Consider the following 20,240-nt stretch of genomic DNA (forward strand, 5'->3'; position numbering starts at 1 on the left):
AGCCGGATAAGGTTATCCAGGGTAAATCACACCTAACCTTATCCGTGTCTACACACAACAATGCCACCGTTTAAGACCACCCCACCTCCCTCCGTTAAGGAGCATTGATAAAACACAACACCACTTTCAGGATAAACACACAAGATTATTTTCCTTTTATTTTTACGATTCAACATGTACGGAAGGAGTAGGAACAAGTAGTATTAATTTAAGTCTAACATCAATCAAACTAGGGATCTAGATATCTGGTCAAGACACTCCTTACTCTTTTGCCTTCACCTTCATTGTCCATTCGTTTTTGGTGACTTTATATACTCGAGACCTAGACGTTGAGTCGGGGACATACATGGCAGAAAATAACTGATACAGTCTGCTTTACCAGTCCAAAAGCATTCACCATTTTCCGTAGTCTTCCCTCGATGGCCAGGTAATACAAAGCACACGCTACCTTTTTTATCACATCCACTGGAGCCCACATTCTCGTTGTCTTACCTTCGACAAATAGACAAAGTTTTTCGCTAAGTAGAACCGCAGGTCACCCGGACATTCCAAAGTTCTCTTGCCGTCTGAGAAGTGTTGTATCCGAAATAGCTGCAATCGCTTTCTCTTAATGTATTCATGTGTGATTTCCACAAGCGTCTGTACATGTAGAAGAAGGAGAAACACGGGCATGTCTGGATGACTCGCCTTCATATTTCCAGTGATTACCTCCGGTTGTTATGAAACCGCTTTATTATGAAACTGGCTGTGGCGTGTTATTTCTGACGTTACTTCCTGTGTGGGTGTGGTCTTTCTGGCGTCACTTCCTCTCCGAACTCACTTTGTAAACGATCAATGAGTCCATACAAAGTTAAGTGCCGGAGATTCAAGAATTAAACGGCTGACTTACCCGTGTAAAAATTTGTCCGAGGAGGGGACCATAAACGCTGGTTTAGTGTGGCTGAAACGGGGCTTAGGCTAAATAATTATTCGTTTAAGGGGTTAAACGACTTAGAGTAGACATGGCCTTAATCTCAGTGTATCTACAAAGCAAATAAACTTTGAATCACAGCCCATCTAGAATTGAACAAAAAACAAAAACAACATAAATAAAAAACTCTTCTATGTATCAACTACCCCATTTATCATTTCCACATAATAATCCTGTGCTAACTCAATAAACTGTACAAACTGTGGTAGAAACTTTTCAAAATGGTTCAGTTACTCCTTGCCATCACTGTGTATTGATAGAAAAATAAAAGCTGTGCAATGTGTGAATAATTTTAACAAACTAAAAATTAAAAATTAAAATGCTAATAGTATTGCAGTAAAACACACACTGTTCCCTTTCTTTAAATTTGCACAGAATACATTAATTTTCACAGAACTACATCAATGTGCAGTCTCTCATGCAGCATTTTAAGTGGGGTTACCAAATCTTTATTTTACTCCTGTTTGTTTAACATTGGGTCGAAGGGGAGCACCGCTTTATCGTGTACCTCTTCTTCGTATACTTGCTTGTATAAACTATTTGCTTGCCTAACACAATTGCTATTGCAACATCCAGTGGACACATTTAGAACAGCAGTGTCTTTCATTTAAAAATGCAGCTCACTTTTACACTTAGCAAATTCGTCTCGCAGGCCGGATTGAACCTGTCCACGGGCCTGATCCGGCCCCCTGGCCGCATGTTTGACATCCCTGTGTTAAACACATAGTGTGAACCAACTGATACATGAATAAGGGTTAGACTTTAACACTACTTGTTCCTACTCCTTTCGTACATGATGAATCGTAAAAAAAAAAGGAAAATAATCTTGTGTGTTTATCCTGAAAGTGGTGTTGTGTTTTATCAACGCTCCTTAAATTGGTGACAAGCTATCTAAAAAGCTGCTATCATAGAAGACCAAAAAAACTGTTTAATGGAGTGTAGATTTTAGTAATTTATCTAGAGGTTTACGAAACCGTCGTTAAAAATACATTGATATTCCCTCAAACAATTCTGTTTTGCCTGCAATAATAAATGTTTCTGTGCTCAAAATCTGCCTCTGCGACCTCAAAATCAAGGCAAAATTATAACTCCACACACGAAAAGCTCAATACTAGCTTAGTTTTCCTGCTGTATTCCTTATAAAAGAAAAGCGCAGAGTGCTGTACAGTTACTAAAGCAGTGTTCTATCACATCGCAATATGAGCTTCCCAGTCGCAAATAGTTTGTATGAGAAGCACAGCCACAAATGTACACGGAAAGCAGTCAACCACAGGTGAACATGCAAAGGGAACACTGTTAGCAGGAAAAGCGAAGTTACACAGGAAGTAACGAACTGAGGCGTGCAATCAGTGACTGTCTGAAATGCGGTGCGCTGGCATATAATGCCTTCAGATGGTGACTGTGAACAGGTGAGTGTCCTAATCACCAAATAGAGGCAGGTGTGTCAATCAGTGCTCTACACTGACTGTGACAAGGGAGGAGAACCGCGTAGGAAGTGGAAAATCGGGAGGACAGAGAGCTGACAATTAAACTAACACAAAACACTGGGAAGTAATATACAAAGCCAAAACAGTCATGAAGGATCATGACAAAAACATCCTCATCTTAGCTTAGAATTTTATGTGACAAAACGAGTGTGTGTATTAATTCATAATATATTTTAATAATATTAACTTAAGAATGTTTACATTAGGACAAGAGCCAATACAAGAAGAGCAAAAAAGAAATTGTTCCCAGTACCACATTTTGGACACCACTGTTCTCGAGAAATTAATATGAACAGATAGCGGACTGAGGCTCCATTTGAGCTGAATTAACCAACAAACTAGCAAACAACACTTTCTGTGCTTTCAATTCTTAGCCAAATTCAAAAGGACTCAGCTCTTGAATCGTGTCACACTGACCGTTACAAGGTGCACCAAGCAACTCGCCCTCTGTTTTCATCCTATGAGACACAGGCGGGAGGAATGTTGGGGCTCTGGTCCCTATCAGAGGGTCATCAATCTGCCTTTTAAACGTTCCCCAGTGGATCTGCGTTTCCGGGTCAAAGAAGATCAGCTGCCTCTTCCTCTTCCGCTTTGGCACCTTCCTTCCAGGGAAGGGCGCAGCCTGGAACGGGAAGAATATTAGGTGGAATTGACAGTAATACATAACTAATAACAAGGCAGTATTATTCTCATTTGTAGATGGATAAATACAGTGATACCTAAATCTATGAGCATCAACGAAAATTAATTGAAATCAATTCAATCCGTGCTTGGCCCTCCCAGAACAGCCCCGTTAAACATTAAACATGACTTTTGAAAAGAAAAACAAAGTTTTAGATAAGAAAAATTGTTTTTACAAAAAATACAATTGGTAATACAAACAACTACGAAACAGCAGTTCTTCAGGATAAGAAGATGGAAAATTCCCACAGTTGAAAACTCCCATGAACGCATCACCTGTATTTTGTTATACAGTAATTTTATGTAAAGCGTACACCTTTTCAAGCAGACCGATGAGGACTTTGGAATCCTTTTTAGTTTGTTTTGTTTGGCATTGTCCCATCTCATTACATCCAACATGATTGTACAAAAAGCCGAGTTACCAAAGAGGGACAGCTGATGGCAGCGAGTAACGGCGTTTAAATAGAGGATATTCCTACTTATGCAATCTCCCACAGTCAGTGTTGTGGTCGGGAAGAGTTGACGCTTTTCAGGCGATGTGCTTGGAAAGTTACTAGGTGGGATGGGGAGGACAACAAATTTTGCTTGACGATATATTGACCTACAAATGATTGCAGATAAAAAATATTATTATTTTCATTCATTTTAGTTTTCAGAGCAAATTAACCATTGATGTAATGATAATACATACTATTAAAACATGTATATCATGCAATAAACTTGTATTTCTCATGTATTTAAATATTGTAATTGGAATGAAAACGTTTACATCTCCAAGTTAAATAAAACAAACAAATGATAACAATAAAAAATACATTATTAAAAAAAGTTTGCACTTGAATAAAAATTACAACCAAAAGCAATAACATATCTTAAGGAGAGGATGGGGGTGGGGGACTCAAATACACACAACTATAACAATACATAAAATAGCTAAACAAAGTATTGACAAACAAAATTGCACTTCAATACTGAACACAAGTTTGCTTCATGAGGAGAAAATAATACACCCCCTTCTTTTCATTCTGCTATGGTACGAACGTGCGTAGCCGCTAAAAGCGACGAAAAGCGTGAATGTTCTTGAAGTATGCACATGGCGATTAATCGACGTTGGAAAACTTACCAACTTAATTTTCATTTATTGTCAGTTAATTGACTTCTTGAATATCGGCCCAGGTCTACATTTTCCCGTGCTCTTGGCACAGCAGAGCGCAACAGAGACCCCCGGACAGCCAGAGCAGTTTTAGGCGTGCACGTGGCTGAGCTGCGCTTGTAGTAGCAAACTTTAGATGTGGAAGCTGAATGGATGCTAAAGGTTTTATGGTTAATAATTGTTGGAAAACCAAGTTATTTCAATCTCTAGCTATAAGCTGATGCTAGCAAGTTAGACCATATGTTTTTGGGAGGTTCTTACGGGGTTCACTGTGACATTAGCTAAGCTAGCTAGCGGCTGTGCAGCTAGTGGCTTGTAACTTAAACTATGCTCACATTTTAAACTACAAAAAAGCAGAGACACACCTTGTACCTTACTCTTAAGTTAAGGTACTTGTAAGTTGAGGTACTACTGTAACCTAAACAATCTGCACATTTAATTTTTTTGAATCCTTGACTAACAGTGCTGCCAATAAGTGCCATAAAACCGGCAGTGGAACAATAATAAGTCACTATAACGCCATTTGAAATGTCAATGCTGAGAGATGGTGTAACTGCTGAGCTGCCTAGAAGAACTGTTGTCACTACACAGCGTATCATAGTTACTCCCATTTAGCCAAGGAATACATCCAATATAATTAGACAGTTAATAACTTCTTAATTCATTACAGTGTTTTTGTTTTTTTCTCTATGATTTAAAAAAAATGACCTTGTCATTAAAAACAGGCATGTGGATATTCAGAAGCACAACAGAGGTAGCTCAATTTAAGAGTATTTTGAGATATTGTGATTATGCTTTGTATTGTAAGCATACATTTGAGTTACAAATCTTCCCGCTGCTAGTTGGCGTACTGAATGTCACAGTGACACCGTAGGATCTGAGCAAAACTTTCGGTCTTACTCACTAGCATTATGTTATAGTTAATGATCAACACAACTTTGTTTTCCAACCATTGGAAACCTTTAGCAGTGGTCCAGCTTCTACAGCTATCCCGCCTACCACCCACAGCTCGACTTCCTGCCCATGCCTGAAGCATCTCCGGACTGCGGTATCCAGGCTCACTGTCGCTCTGAACTGGCGGTGTCTGCCCTGTCCAGTCCTGCCAGCCAAAAGGGAAGTTGGCGGCTCCCAAGAGTAGTGATCACCCGGGCATATTGCCTGTAAAAGTGTCCCCATTGTTATTCCCCATTTCTCCGCTTGTGAGAAATAACATAACTAAGAATATTTACTTTTTTAACACCATTACTCACTACTATCTGGGAGTCAATTGTCTTCCCCCTTACATAACTTGGCTCATGGTCCATGTTGTATCTAATGAGACACAAGACGCCAATCAGAACAAACTAAATAGGACTTCGAAGTCTTTGTCAGTCTGCTGGAAATGGTAATACTGTAAAATATTATAAAATGTTTTCATAAAACTACTGGGGTGTTTTGCTGTACATTATATTGTATTACTTTTCAAAAAATAGTTCTTATCTAAAATGCGTTCGTCTTTTTAAAAGACATGTTACGTGCTAAAATTGTGAAGTTTTGGGGGATCAAGCACAGATTACATTTATTTGACTTTATTTCAATGATTTGAGATACGAGTGTTTTGAGTTACGAACTCTGTCATGAAACCAATTGAGCTCGCAAGAGGAGGTACTACTGTAGCTTGTTACGCACAATGTTTGGCCATAAAATAATCAAGAAAGTATTTTAAAATTGGGGAATAATATTTTCAAAAATGTTAATCGAAAAATCAAATGCAACGTAATATGAGCCGTATGAAAACCAAGGTACTACTGTATAGGTACTGTCCTCTGATTTTTATGTATGCTGCCCCAGTGTTAAATTTGGTTTTGGAAGGGATCTTTGTTCTATTCTGCAGTATATTTATAATTGTTAACGCATTGCTGAAACAACAAATCAACAGTATGCCTAGAATGTGTTCCGTCACTGTGAGCCTTAGTAAAATCAAAGTTAAGGAAGTCCCAGCAAAACTTTATACAGACCACACGGCCTTCTTGGGTTCGTACCTCTAACTCGGCAACTACCTCTGCAGCGGCAGGGGGGGAGACTGGGGTTAGCTCCTGCGCAATGGTTGGAGGAATCTCTAGGGTTTTATCCTGTGGGTGCAAGATGGTGTCTTCTGGCAATCTAAACAAAAGGTAAATGGTCAATCTATGAGTGTGTGCACGCATTAACTGGTGATCGTCTTTTGGGTTTACTCAGGAATGGTTCGTGTTGGCTCTGCATCCATTTCTTGCTCCCTCTCTGGTGCCGTCTCTCTAACCTCTTCTTCGGCAGGCGCTCCCCCCTGTCTTTCCATAACTGCATTTACAAAAAAAACAGAAAACAAACAAGAAGTCAGTGGAACGTTTTCTTAAGCATCTCCTGACATGGAGAAACTGTGACTAACCCTCTAAGAAGTTGTCGGGTTGCTCCTCCAAATGGGCAAGTGTAACTTCCAGGTTGGCTTCTAGGTCTGGACCTTCAAACTGCCAAAAAAGAAGCAATGTTTTAATACTTTATTGCAGGAAAGTCAAAAGTCCAAACTTGTCCATAGAGAGAGGTATGGTCGCATGGGGTAAGAGGAATTGGACGCCCCAGCTAACGATTGCATACAACACCGCAGAAGCCCACACACGCACACTCCGAACCTCAGTCTTCTTGTACAGGGCGTTTGAGTTGTGACTGAAGTCAAGTTTATTGTTGAGGTGAGCATCCAGGTATTTAAATGAGCTCACTATTTATATCTTTGATCCCTGGATGTGGTGTAGCTGACCGCCGGAAGTCAATCACAAGCTGTTTTGTCCTACTGGTGTTCAAATGTCTTACATCCACACTGCAGAAAGGAGAATTACCGTAGGTCTTTTCTACCCACATCCATAAGAATTTACAACAGACTTATCTGTTGTTTTCCACGTGTGCAATATGGGTGATAAGATAGTGTTTTGCTTTATTATTTATCCATACATAGTGTTATCATTACTACGCAATATGTATTATTTATTATTCTTTTAGTTTTCATTAAGTTTTTACTTTTGTTACTGTATGTAAAAATCTGCACTGCAACCACATAATTTCCCCATTGTGGGATGAAAATAAGTCTATCCTATCCTATCCTATATAGCATGAGGAGAATGGGCGATAATAAAACATTTTTTTAAACTTTGGCAGTTTGTTGGCATCACTATCCTCCACTAGTGACAGTTGAAATGTCTACCGCAGAAGAAGGAAGGATCTTTGGTCCGATGCCAAAGCTTTGAAGGTGAATGGCATTTCCTTTGCTGTTGTGTTTTGTTTTTATTTTATTTTTTTACACAAATCTGCAAATATCAACAACCTGACCGATTTTCTGGGTCAGTGTGCACTGTATGTTGCCAATTACTTGAGCAGGAATATTTTAGTAAAAAGAACACGGTGGATCACAAACCGATGAGTTGGTCAACTTAACTAACACAGGTTGTTAACATAAACAGGTTATAACACAGCATGGTGTTGGGTTGCACGAGTGCTGCCGACACACGGCAGCTCCGATTCATTGAATTGAATTATATTATTATATGATAAGCTGTGACATTGTGAAGCATAACATGATCCACTCCATTCATGGCGGTTTTCCAACATGATAAGGAGCACAAACACACCTTCAAGTTGGGGCCTGACTGAGGAAGCAGAAGACAATAAAAGCAACAAGTATTCATAGTGGTACCACTAGTTTGTGTTTTACCTGAGGGGAAGGAGAAGGGTCATTTAGGGTGAGGGTTTGATGAAAAGACCAAATGAATATTTTGTGATGACAAGGTATACCTAATGTTGTGACCAGTGAGTGTGCTTTGTACCTCTGTGGTAGGGATGGCAAACAGCTCTGTCTCTTTCATGGTGATACTTTCCCGAGACGCAGTGATTGCTGTTGGAAAAAAATTATGGCCGTTTGTCATTAAGGTGTCAAGTCATATGCTTCCCGTCTTTATCTTGAAATGTGAACATTTCAGTCACCACTTAGCCTTGCAGCATTGATTGTTGGTCAGCAAAGTCATTTCACGTTTGTACACAGGATTTCTGACTGCTCTCAGGCTGCCTTACTTTAAACTACACAATGCAACACCCGACTCACCCTTAAGAGTGACAGACCTGCCAAAAGTTGGTGTTTGCAATCTAGTAGATTTACATGCCATTTGGTATAATAAGCCATCTTCATACAGTGCATTCGGAGAGTATTCACAGCACTTCACTTTTTCCACAGTTTGTTATGTTACAGCAGGGGTCACCAACCTTTTTGAAACCAAGGGCTACTTCTTGGGTCCTGATTAATGCGAAGGGCTACCAGTTTGATAACCACTTAAATAAATTGCCAGAAGTAGCCAATTTGCTCAATTTACCTTTAACTCTGTTATTATTAATAATTAATGATATTTATCTTTGTGGAAACACTGATCATCTTAATGATTTCTCACAATAAATATATATAGAAACAGATAAATATCAATATGCAACACTTTATTTTTATATTTTCTCTAAGTGCACATTTTTCAAATTGAACATTTTCAAATGATCACTTCTAAGACAGTCTTGTGAAATCACAATATCCCATTTTAACTAGCTAGCCACTAACATTTTTTAACAAATCATGAATTACTTTGCACCATGTTTGTACAAATAATAACTCATGTAAAATACAAAAGTAAACTCTCAAATTTTTAAATCATGTCACACTTTGAACTGGACACCAAATCTGTTATCTGTTTTTTTGTCAGTTAGTGGGAAGCCTGGCATTGCATGCTGTTAACTAGTGTGTTGAACTCTGGTGTGTAACTTGACACTGCAACTCTGAGTGAGTCTTGCAGATGTGCATCAGTGAGGCGTGTTCTGTGTTTGTTCTTGATGAAGTTCATGTCAGAAAAGGCTGATTCACAAAGATAAGATTTTTCCTCATTGTTTGCGGAACCTTCTTAATCTTTTGGACATATTTTCACAGCAATCTGGCCTTAAGCTTAATTATGATAAATGTAAAATGTTAAGGATCGGAAATCTAAAGGGAACGTCCTTTCGAATGGAATGCAAAGTGCCTGTTTTGTGGACAGATGGACCAGTTAACATACTTGGTGTTGTTGTCCCAGAAAATCTGGAAGATCTAGGCTCAGTAAAGTATGATAATCGACTAAGAAAGCTGGACAAAATTATGCAATTATGGAAAGGGAAATCCCTAACCTTGTATGGTAAAATGTCTATTGCCAACTCGTTAATTATTCCTCAATTTATTTATTTGTTTTTGTCATTACCAGCTCCATCACAAAACTTTTTTAAGATTTATGAGCGGAGGGTCTTCGATTTTGTCTGGAACGGCAAACCAGAAAAGATTAAAAGAAAGGTTTTGTACAAAGAGTATGAATATGGGGGCCTGAAACTTCTCAACCTTGAAGCTATGTGTCTGTCTTTAAAAGCATCAATTGTTCCAAAGATGTATTTAAACATTGAGTGGTACACAAATGTCCTGTTGGACAAAAAACATGTACTGTATCAAAAGAAATTGTATCCTTTTTTACAAATGATCCCCTCCCAGAGAGTCTGCTGGGAAACATGGCGGGGTTCATAAAGGAAACAATCCACTCATAGTGGTGTTTTCAATTTTATGTGCCAGAAAAAAGACGATATTTTGCAGCAGTTAATATGGATGAACTCTAATATTGTAATAGATGGAAAGCCTTTCTTTGGAAAAATATGTTTGAAAGAGGAATCATTTTTGTCAATGATATTATCAATGGGAATGGTAAAATTATGAAGTATGATGAATTTAGAGCTATGTATGGTGATGCTTGCTCAAGCTTTTCATTTTATCAACTAACTGGAGTAATTGGGAAAAGATGGAAACAAATAATTAATTATGGAACTACTAAATTATTAGTTTGTAAACCTCTAATAAGAAATTCTAGTTGGCAAAAAGGAACTAAAATAAATAGAAAAAAATATATTTTTTATTTAATAAAGAAATCTTTGAAGGCTACCTCATACAACACAAATGGAAAATGGGAGGACTTTTTTGACTGCCCGTTGCCATGGGATGCCATATTCAAACTAATCTATAAAACCACTATCGATGTGCAAAATCGTTATTTTCAAATTAAAATTATTTATAACTTCTTACCCACAGGGAAAATGTTAAAATTATGGAATATGACAGAGTCAGATGATTGCCGATTTTGTTGTCAGGAGCCTGAATCCACCCTGCATTTGTTTTGGAATTGTCATATTGTGTCTTTGTTTTGGGTGGAAGTTGAAAAAATGTGTTTAAGGATTGGTTTGTTTATGAAGCTTAATGTGGTTTCTGTTATTTTAGGAGAGTTCATTGACAATCATGATTTAGTCAATTTAATTATAGTACTCGGTAAAATGTTTCTTTTTAAGGCCAAAAACAGATATTTACTTAGTATTACTTTCTTTAAAACATTTATTCAGTATTTTCTAACTTTAGAAAGTTACATGGTTGAAAACGATAATGATGCCAAAAAACATTAAAAAAAAAGATGAGAAGTCCTCAAAGGCTTATTTTGAAAGTAGAATTATGTTTATAGATTATATGATATCTGTTGTTGTGTTCCCTAATTTGAGTGACCTGGACATAATCTGGACTGTACATAAATGCTTATTTTGAAAATGTAATTTTGTTTATAAATTATATGCAATCTGTTGTGTTCCCTAATTTTTTTCTGTGTACATGAATGAAGGTGTGTGTTGCTGAGTCCGACTTGGACATTATCTGGACTGGGCCTGGTTTAAAAAACCCTTTAAACAAATCTAATTTCATTGACAACCTGGTCTGTTGAAGATAAGGCCCTTTTTTTAAAAATAAAATAAAATAAGATAAATAAATAAAAAACATTTTCTTGGATAAAAAAGAAAGTAAAACAATATAAAAATAATTACATAAAAAATAGTAATTAATGAAAATGTTAGTGGACCAGCAGCCTATACAATCATGTGTGCTTCAGGGACTGTGTCCCTTGCAGATGTGTTGTCTATGTTGTGGGAACCAGAATATTGGTAGCAGAAAGAAATAACCCCTTTTGTGTGAGTGGGTGTGGATGAGTGTGCATGGGGGAGGTTGTTTGGGTTGATGCACTGATTGAAAGTGTATCTTGTGTTTTTTCTATGTAGATTTAATTTTAAAAAAAAAAAAAAAAAAAATTTTTTTTTTTTTTTTTTTTAGAACAGGCCCGCGGGCGACTCATCTGGTCCTTACGGGCGACCTGGTGCCCGCGGGCAGCGCGTTGGTGACCCCTGTGTTACAGCCTTTTTCGAAAATGAAAAAAAAAAGTTTTGTCTTCAAAATAAATTCTATACACAATACCTCACAATTCTATACACAATACCTCACAATGACAATGTGAATATGTTTTGTTGGTTTATTTTAGATTTTTCTGCAAAAGTATCACAAGTACATAAGTATTCACAGCCTTTGCCGTGAAGCTCAAAATTGAGCTACGGTGCGGGCACGTCGGCTCTACGCAAAGTCGAATGCGCGCCAGCTACTCTGGATGCGTACCAGACCCTTCCCGCGCGTTACCTGCCGGGCCCCTGGACGGCGGCGCGCCGCACCAGTTCTAAACATTAGTAACAAAGACACATCAAAAGAGTGGGTTTAGCATGGTCGGTGCAGGGGGTGCTTAGCGGGGGCTTTGTGGAAATGTGGCCTTCTTTTATATTGTATTGGCACTATTACTAACTTCAGCTGTCATCTCTACCATACTTTTTACTGCCCTGCCGTGTGCAGTTTCTTTTTTTGTGAATTGTGCCTGTAAGTTCTGCGATGTCTGGCCGAGGGAAATCCGACAAGCCAGGCCGCTACAAGTCTTGTACGTCTCCGGATCCAGATACCACGGAGGAGTCGGTCGTCGACTCGGCCCTTTTGAAGAGGTTAAGTCAGAAGATGGACGAAATTCGAGCCGACATCCTCGACAATCTTAAATCTGTTGTCAGTACTCTCCAAGCTTTTGGACATGTGTCTGGTTACAAATTGAACTTGGGTAAAAGTTAAATATTTCCTATAAATTCTGCTGCTAAGAAATATACTCTGCACAATTTTCCCTTTAAAATTGCCACGCAAAGTTTCACATACTTGGGTGTCCAGGTCACACGCTTGTAGAGCTTTGTAAAGCCAACTTTATTCCACTGTTGTCCAGACACCAGAGATATTTTGATTGCTGGTCCTTACTTAATATATCTGCAGTGGCTCGTGTTAACTTTGCTAAAATGAATGTACCTCCACAATTTTCCTATTTGTTCCAGTGTATAGCACTTTTTCTCTCTCAGTCCTTCTTTCGTAAATTAGTCAAGATTTTAGACTTCATTTGGGATAAAAAAAAAAAGGCTCACAGACTACGTAAAAATATTTACAGAGACCCAAATCGTTAGGAGTATTAGCACTACCAACCTTTAGGTTTTACTACTGGGCCACCAACATTAGAATTCTGAAATGTATACAAGTATATTCCATAATAATAATAAAATAATAATCATAATTATAATGGGGTATTGTGTGTAAAATTTTGAGGACAAAAATGAATGTATACCATTTTGGAATAAGGCTGTAACATAATAAAATGTGGAGAAAGGGAAGCGCTGTGAATACTTTTCGGATGTACTGTACTTCTAATATTTATTCTTAATCATGTATAATTGTTTAGCCTAATTTAGGCACTTCAAGCTTCCAAGCAATTGGTGCTGGCTGCACTTCTCATACAGCGCTACAGCCATGCTTCAGTTGTGATCTTAACACATTCACACACTCTTTATATCTTATAAAAAATATTATTTATGTACTTAATATTTGTTTCCTTACTATGGTATATTATGTATTTGTTTACTGTTCTGTTACAGAGAACAAGGAAATTGGATAAAATTGCTATGGTATGAAAAGGGGTAGGATTAAATAAACTCAGCTTCTTCCTACTCTTTTTAGGACGTGCTGTAATGAAACAACTGGAATTTTGTGATGCATTACATTGTATCGTATGCATGAAACTGAAACTGAAACTGAACTGAACTGAACTGAACTGAATTAATCCCAATTTTTAAACAGCTAGGATGTCTGGAAACAAAAACAATTTCTGTAAATCTCCTTCAGAATCCTGAAGCTATGTTTGACCTGTTGCACTCTCTCTCTCCCTCTGCTGGAGCTGGGCGTTCTGTTGGTGGTGGAGTAATTACACACACCTGCCACAAAACAGCAGTGAAGCTCTACTTAGGCCAGTGCTTCTCAATTGTGTACAATGTGTCCATAAAATAATTTTAAGTACACCTCTGCATCACAGCATATCCTTATTAAAGGGGAACTGAACTTTTTAGGGAATTTTCCCTATCCTTCGCAATTATTATGAGAGACAAAAACACCCAGAAAAGATATTTGAAGCCAGAAAAGCTTAACATGATGTTTACATTGTCACTTTAAAAACATTAACTGTAAGTTATTTTTTAAAATATTTGCTTGAAACAGTAGTTCTTCTTGCATTATTATTTGCACTTAAAAATACATATTTGTTTAAATAAATGTGATTAGAACATTTCAGCATTATATTTGGGTTCAATTACAGTAAGTGTGTTGTCTAACACATTGCTACATTTTACATTTTACACATTATGTCATTATGTATTTTTTTTGGACATATACCACAATAATATTGTACCGTGACCTTAATACCGTGATAATATTGTACCATGAGATTTTGACACAGTTGCATCATTAATAATTGTTAACAACTATTCCTGCCTTGTAGGGGGCTGGGTGTCAGCTCCTGACGAGAGGCCATTTGCAGGTGAGTGTCCGCCATCTTAAAGGCAAAAAAAGAAAACATAATTTGAATTATTAAGTGAATACCTTAGATGCAAATTGCTGCAGGCAACAGCTACTCCCAGGTTGTGTTAATAATATATGTAATAATTGGTAGCTGCAAAGAACAATGGAGGAGGATAACTGTTCCCATAGGAAATACAATTGTACCTCCTAATTTTTTGGTTATGAATCTGTTCCAAAGGGACCACACACCTTCCTTCCATGCCTCCAAAAAGGCTTTTTGGAGGTGTGGCTTTGGAGCAAGATGGCTGCAACTGTTTCTCTCTGTTGAAAGGCCTAATGAAATTCACTAAAATAATCAAAATGCACTGACATCCAACAAAAGTCAAGATTCATTAAAGATTCCCTAAACTTTATGTCAAGGGAACTCAGTGAAGCGGTGGAACAACAGAGGAAACTGACAGGCCTCATGGAGGAGATCAGGCAACAAAAGGCTATCAACACAGACAAAAACAAGATGGCGGCGCTCCTGTAAGTTGCGACAACATTTAGTAATTATTATCAAATCCACTCTGTCAAAATACAAAGAAAAGGCGCGGGAAGCATCGACGCAATTTGTGTCATGCCTCCTCCAAAGAAGAGCGCACAGAGATGGAGAATGACATAGAGGAAATACGCAAGTCGCTAAACTTCATGTCAGGGGACCTGGCAAGCGTCTCCCAACAGCTAAGCAAGCTAACGGAGCTTGTAGATGAAGTGAGGAAACTCAAAGAAACAATCGGACAAAAAGACAAGACAATACTGATCTTGAAAGAAGAGTTGAAATCTTGGAGCAGTACACGAGGATGGAAGATGTCATTATCAGGGGACTAAACATCAGACCGCGCTCATATGCCCGAGCTGCTACGGCGGGCAGGAATATTGGAGAGGACGCAGAGACAGAGGATCTGCAAACTCTGGAGGACCAAGTCTTGCACTTTCTGAAGGGAAAAGACATACACATGGATGCAAACAATATCTCAGCGTGTCATACACTGCCACGCAGAGACAAAGCAAAGCCTGCAGTCCTTGTGTGCTTTGTAAACCGGAGACACAAAACGGAACTACTGAGACAAGGAAGAAAGTTGAAGGGATTAGCGGTGTATATCAACGAGCATCTGACCAAGAAAATATCGGATATAGCACGGGAAGCACGGATCCTGAGGAAAAACAACAAGATTGGAGCCACATGGACAAGAAACCGCAAGATTTTCATCCAGCTGAATGGATCTACGCCGGAAAAAGCAAAAGTGAACTGGTAAGAGAACTTGAAGACCTTGAACAGTTCAGATAATGTCGATTGTTCCATTTTTTGGACAGTTACACTTGCACTCTTGTCGAGCTCATTTTTTGATCGTTCCATTTTTGATGAAGACAGCTACAGTGAGATTTTTGACGAGTTTATTTTTGGAATGCTCAGACTATTTTTGTTGTTTTTTTACTTTTTCTTACCTTGGATCATAAAGACATATACTCAACACCACGTATAAACACTAACCTAATACCAAATACAAACTTGTTTTCTCTTGGACTGCTTTGGGACACTCATAATAGAGTAAAAGTATTGTCAGTTGTGTGCGTGTGTTTGTGTGTGTGTGTGCGTGTTTTTGTGTGTGTGTGTGTGTTTCAGTGCAAGTGTTTCAGTGGAGGTGGATACACATGTGTTATCTGTACAAAGAAAAAGAAAAAACTAAAATATAATGGAGAGTGAATTAAAAAATGATTTTACCAATGTTGGTGATAAGGAATTAGAATGTAGAAGTACTGATAATAATCATAGTAGTGAACTGTATAATAATTATAATCACATCCAACTAGACTTCTATGACAATATCAATTACAACTGCAATTCAAATGAGTTTGGCAGTGACATAGATCCCGACTGTAATCTTTACAATGATATTACCAGAAACTGTGAGCACTACACAGATGAACAATTTAAATGTGTGAATGTGGAAAAATCATTTACCGTAATACATTTTAATAGCCGTAGCTTGTATAAAAACTATGACAATATTAGAGAATATCTGAGCCAGTTCAACAAATTTAGTGTTGTTGCAGTCTCAGAGACTTGGCTCGATGAGAACAAGTGTTGTGAAATGAGATTGGAAGGTTATGAATTATTCACAACAGAGTTGGAAAAAGGGGAGGAGGAGTTACACTTTTTGTAAATCGAGATTTAAACTGTTGGAAGATTGACAGCAAATCAACTGCTGTAACTGGAGTCTTTGAATGTATAACTGTAGAAATTGAAGTAGAAAAATCCAAAAAAATAAATGTCAGTTGTGTTTACAGAACGCCTGGATCATGTCTAGACACATTCAATCAAAAATTTGATTATTTGTTTAGTAAATCAAACAAGATCCATATTGTGTGCGGTGATTTTAATATTAATCTTCTGAACCCCATGGACAGTACCAAAACAACCGATTTTATAACAGGATTGTACAGCAATAATTTATTTCCCCTTATCACAAAACCAACCAGAATAACAGTAGACTTTGCCACACTGATAGATAACATTTTCACCAATCAACCGGAGAATTAAATAACAGCAGGACTACTACTCAATGACATAAGTGATCATCTACATGTATTCAGCATTTTCCACAATTTCTTTGATGAGAGAAAAACCAAAAAAGCAGTTCCATATAGATTTGTTAGATACCAAACACCACAAACTATGGCAGCATTCAAGTCTGAGTTATGTGCTCAAGACTAGGGGGAGGTTTATACCTCCACAGACCCGGATGAGGCATATGAAACTTTTCGCAACATTTTCATAAAACTGTATGATAAGCACTGTCCAATTAAAAACATGACATTAAGGACAGCACTGTTAAGGACAAACCGTGGATTACAAAGGGAATATTGAAGTCCTGCAAAAAGAAAATTATCTTTACAGAAGACATTTAAAGCACAGAACCAAATAAAATGAACACAAATATAAAACGTACAAAAATAAGTTAACACAAATAATAAAGCACAGCAAAACAACATATTACTGTAACCTATTAGAACAACATAAACATAGCATCCAGGGTACGTGGAAAGTTTTAAATGGTATCATTAAAAAAAACATGACAAATAAGGAACATCCAAGCTATTTCATAGAAAATAATCAAACAATAAATGACCCTAAGGAAATAACAGATGCTTTTAACACCTTCTTTGTGAATGTTGGACTTAATTTAGCAAATTAAATTGTACAACCCGAAAACAGTGGCAAATTTAATGAACAACCATTCAAAGCAACTTAGAATTGTTTATTATTTCTCCCGTTCATGAAAGTGAAATCATAGAAATTGTAAATTCTCAGAAAAACAAAAAGTCAACAGACTGCTGTGACTTGAACTTTTCTCTGATCAAAGAAATTGTTGATTTTATAGCTGTTCCCTTCACTTATACATGCAATATTTCTTTTATTAAAAGGTGTCTTCCCAAAGAAAATGAAAACGGCAAAAGTTATTCCCATCTTCAAAAGTAGAGATAAGCATCAGTTCACCAACTATAGGCCTATTTCTCTACTCTCACAATTTTCAAAAGTCCTTGAAAAATTATTTGTCTCAAGATTAGACAGTTTTATTGATAAGCATCACTTGCTAAGTGAACACCAATACGGTTTTCGATCAAACAGGTCCACTTCCATGGCAGTGATGGAATTAGTTGAGGAGGTAACCACTGCAATTGATAAGAAGGAGTTTGCTGTTGCCGTTTTTATTGACCTGAGCAAGGCCTTTGACACCATCGATCACACATTAATTTTAAACAAAATGCAGAGGTATGTTGTCAGAGGTCTTGCTCATGATTGGTTAAAAGTTATCTTGGAAACAGAGAACAGTATGTGCATATGAACAATGTAGATTCGGATAAAAAGATTATAACACATGGAGTGCCCCAAGGTTCTGTACTGGGACCAAAATTGTTTTTATTGTATATCAATGATATCTTTAAAATCTTTAAAAAACTCAACTGTATTCTCTTTGCTGATGATACAAGTCTGTACTGTTCTGGGCAAGACCTTGGCCAACTCTTAGAGACTGTAGAGAGTGAACTCCACATACTAAAGCAATGGTTTGATGCCAATAAACTATCAATCAACCTAAATGAAACAAAATATATAATTTTTGGAAATAGGAAAAATAACATACAGTGTCATATAAGAATTGATGATATGGAGATAGAAAGGGCGTATTCAACTACATTTTTGGGAATCTATATAGATGATTAATTAAATTGAAAACTGTACATAAAGATAATTAAGACAAAAATGGCAAAAATGATTGCTATGTTACATAAAATCCAAAACTGTAAATCAAAAGGCTCTTAACATGTTATAGAATTCTTTCGTACTCCCATATCTTAATTATTGTGTTGAAATCTGGGGTAACAATTACAAATCAAACATCAACTCTATATTCCTACTTCAAAAGAAAGCGATTAGAATTGTAAATTATGCGGATTATCATGACCATAACAATGCTCTGTTTATTAAATTAAAAACATTAAAACTGCACAATCTTGTTGACCTCAACACTGCTATTGTGACGTACAAAGCTCATAACCACATGCTGCCTCAGTGTCTACAGGAGAGGTTCAAACCCAGAGATTCAGAATCCCTATGACCTCAGAGGTTCAGCTGTCTTTCAGAAACCAAACATAAGAACGAGCTTAAAAAGTAGATGTGTTTCTGTCAGGGGGGTTCAACTGTGGAACAGCTTGAATGATTCCTTAAAATGTTCCAGTTCCATTCACACATTTAAAAAACACTTTAAGACCAATGTCTGAAAGTGTTTTTTAAATGTGTGTCTTGTTTTTTAAATGTGTGTCTTGAATCAAAACTGTAGTTAATACTAGGCAAGGCAAGGCAACTTTATTTGTATAGCGCTTTTCATACATAAGGCAGACTCAAAGTGCTTCACAGACAACAAAGTGAAATGAAAGAAAATAAAAGCAAAATTAAAATGCAGACAATAAAAATAAAAACAGTGCGGATGTTAAAAGATTTAGCTGAAAGCTAAGGTGAACATAAAAGTCTTCAGTCTAGTTTTAAAAGTAGTCAGAGTTGGGGAGAGTCTGACATCTTCAGGAAGTTTATTCCAGCTATTTGTTGCATAGTGACTGAATGATGCTCTCCCTTGATTTGAGTTTACTCTGGTAACCGCTAACAGATTGGTCTCAGAAGATTTTAGTAATCTAGAGGGCTTATATAGTGGGAGCATATCAGTGATATACTTCGGCCCTAGACCATGTAGTGATTTATATGTGAGCAGGAGGATTTTGAAATCAATTCTCTGATGTACAGGGAGCCAATGTAAGGATTTAAGAATTGGTGTAATGTGCTCACATTACTATGATCAATGTTAATCAAAAACTAAATGTGAGATATAAATAATAATGGAAGTATAATTGTTTGTATATAGTATATAATTGGTGCAAAGGTTTAACACGTTTATGTTGTGTATAATGTGTAATTATTATATGTTGTAAAAAGGACATTTCATAATTTTCGGAAGTTCATCTTGTACTTGACATTGTTTATAGGGTTAGGCGCAATAAATGTTCAACTTCAGCCTAAACCCTTTCGGTCTGCAACATTTTCTTTTTCAATCTATGAATGTACAACTGTTTGTTTATTTTGTTGACCATTGACCGAAGAAGAATAATAAACTAATAATAAACTAATCCAACACAAGAATGAACGGATTGAGCTCCTAGAACAAAGGGTGGATGACTTGGAACAGTATTCCAGAGCTGATGACCTTGTGGTCACCGGCCTGGAGACCAGGCATCGGAGTTATGCCCGGGTTGCTGGCCCACCTGATGACCAGCATGGTGAGGACGCACCATCTGAGGAGCTTGACACCTTGGAGCAACAAGTGGTACGCTACATGAAGAGTAAACATATTCCTCTGGAGAGTCAGCACATATCAGCATGTCACATTCTTCCAAGTAAGGACCAAAAAAACAAGCCTAAAGTCATCATCAAGTTTGCAAATAGAAAGCACAAGGTGGAAATTCTGGAGGCAGCTAAAAAACTTAAAGGCACTGGAGTTTATCTAAATGCGCACCTGACAAAGAAAAATGTGGAAATTGCTTGGACAGGCCGGATCCTCAAAAAGCAAAATAAAA

General features: G+C 37.3%; 1 protein-coding gene across 1 annotated transcript in view; it reads right to left on the bottom strand.

Moving 5' to 3' along the window:
* Nucleotides 1-20,240, bottom strand: part of LOC133630466 (meiotic recombination protein REC8 homolog) — a 64,556-nt gene that overhangs the window by 9,604 nt on the left and 34,712 nt on the right. Inside the window, exons 6-11 of the mRNA XM_062022065.1 lie at nucleotides 14,046-14,106; nucleotides 8,122-8,189; nucleotides 6,696-6,774; nucleotides 6,505-6,607; nucleotides 6,313-6,433; nucleotides 2,875-3,079 (exon numbers count right to left, since the gene is read on the bottom strand). Of these exons, the coding sequence (XP_061878049.1) occupies nucleotides 2,875-3,079; nucleotides 6,313-6,433; nucleotides 6,505-6,607; nucleotides 6,696-6,774; nucleotides 8,122-8,189; nucleotides 14,046-14,106 (637 nt within the window). The remainder of the gene's footprint in view (nucleotides 1-2,874; nucleotides 3,080-6,312; nucleotides 6,434-6,504; nucleotides 6,608-6,695; nucleotides 6,775-8,121; nucleotides 8,190-14,045; nucleotides 14,107-20,240) is intronic.

This window comes from Entelurus aequoreus, linkage group LG15, assembly GCF_033978785.1.
Source record: "Entelurus aequoreus isolate RoL-2023_Sb linkage group LG15, RoL_Eaeq_v1.1, whole genome shotgun sequence".
Classification (NCBI taxonomy): domain Eukaryota; kingdom Metazoa; phylum Chordata; class Actinopteri; order Syngnathiformes; family Syngnathidae; genus Entelurus; species Entelurus aequoreus.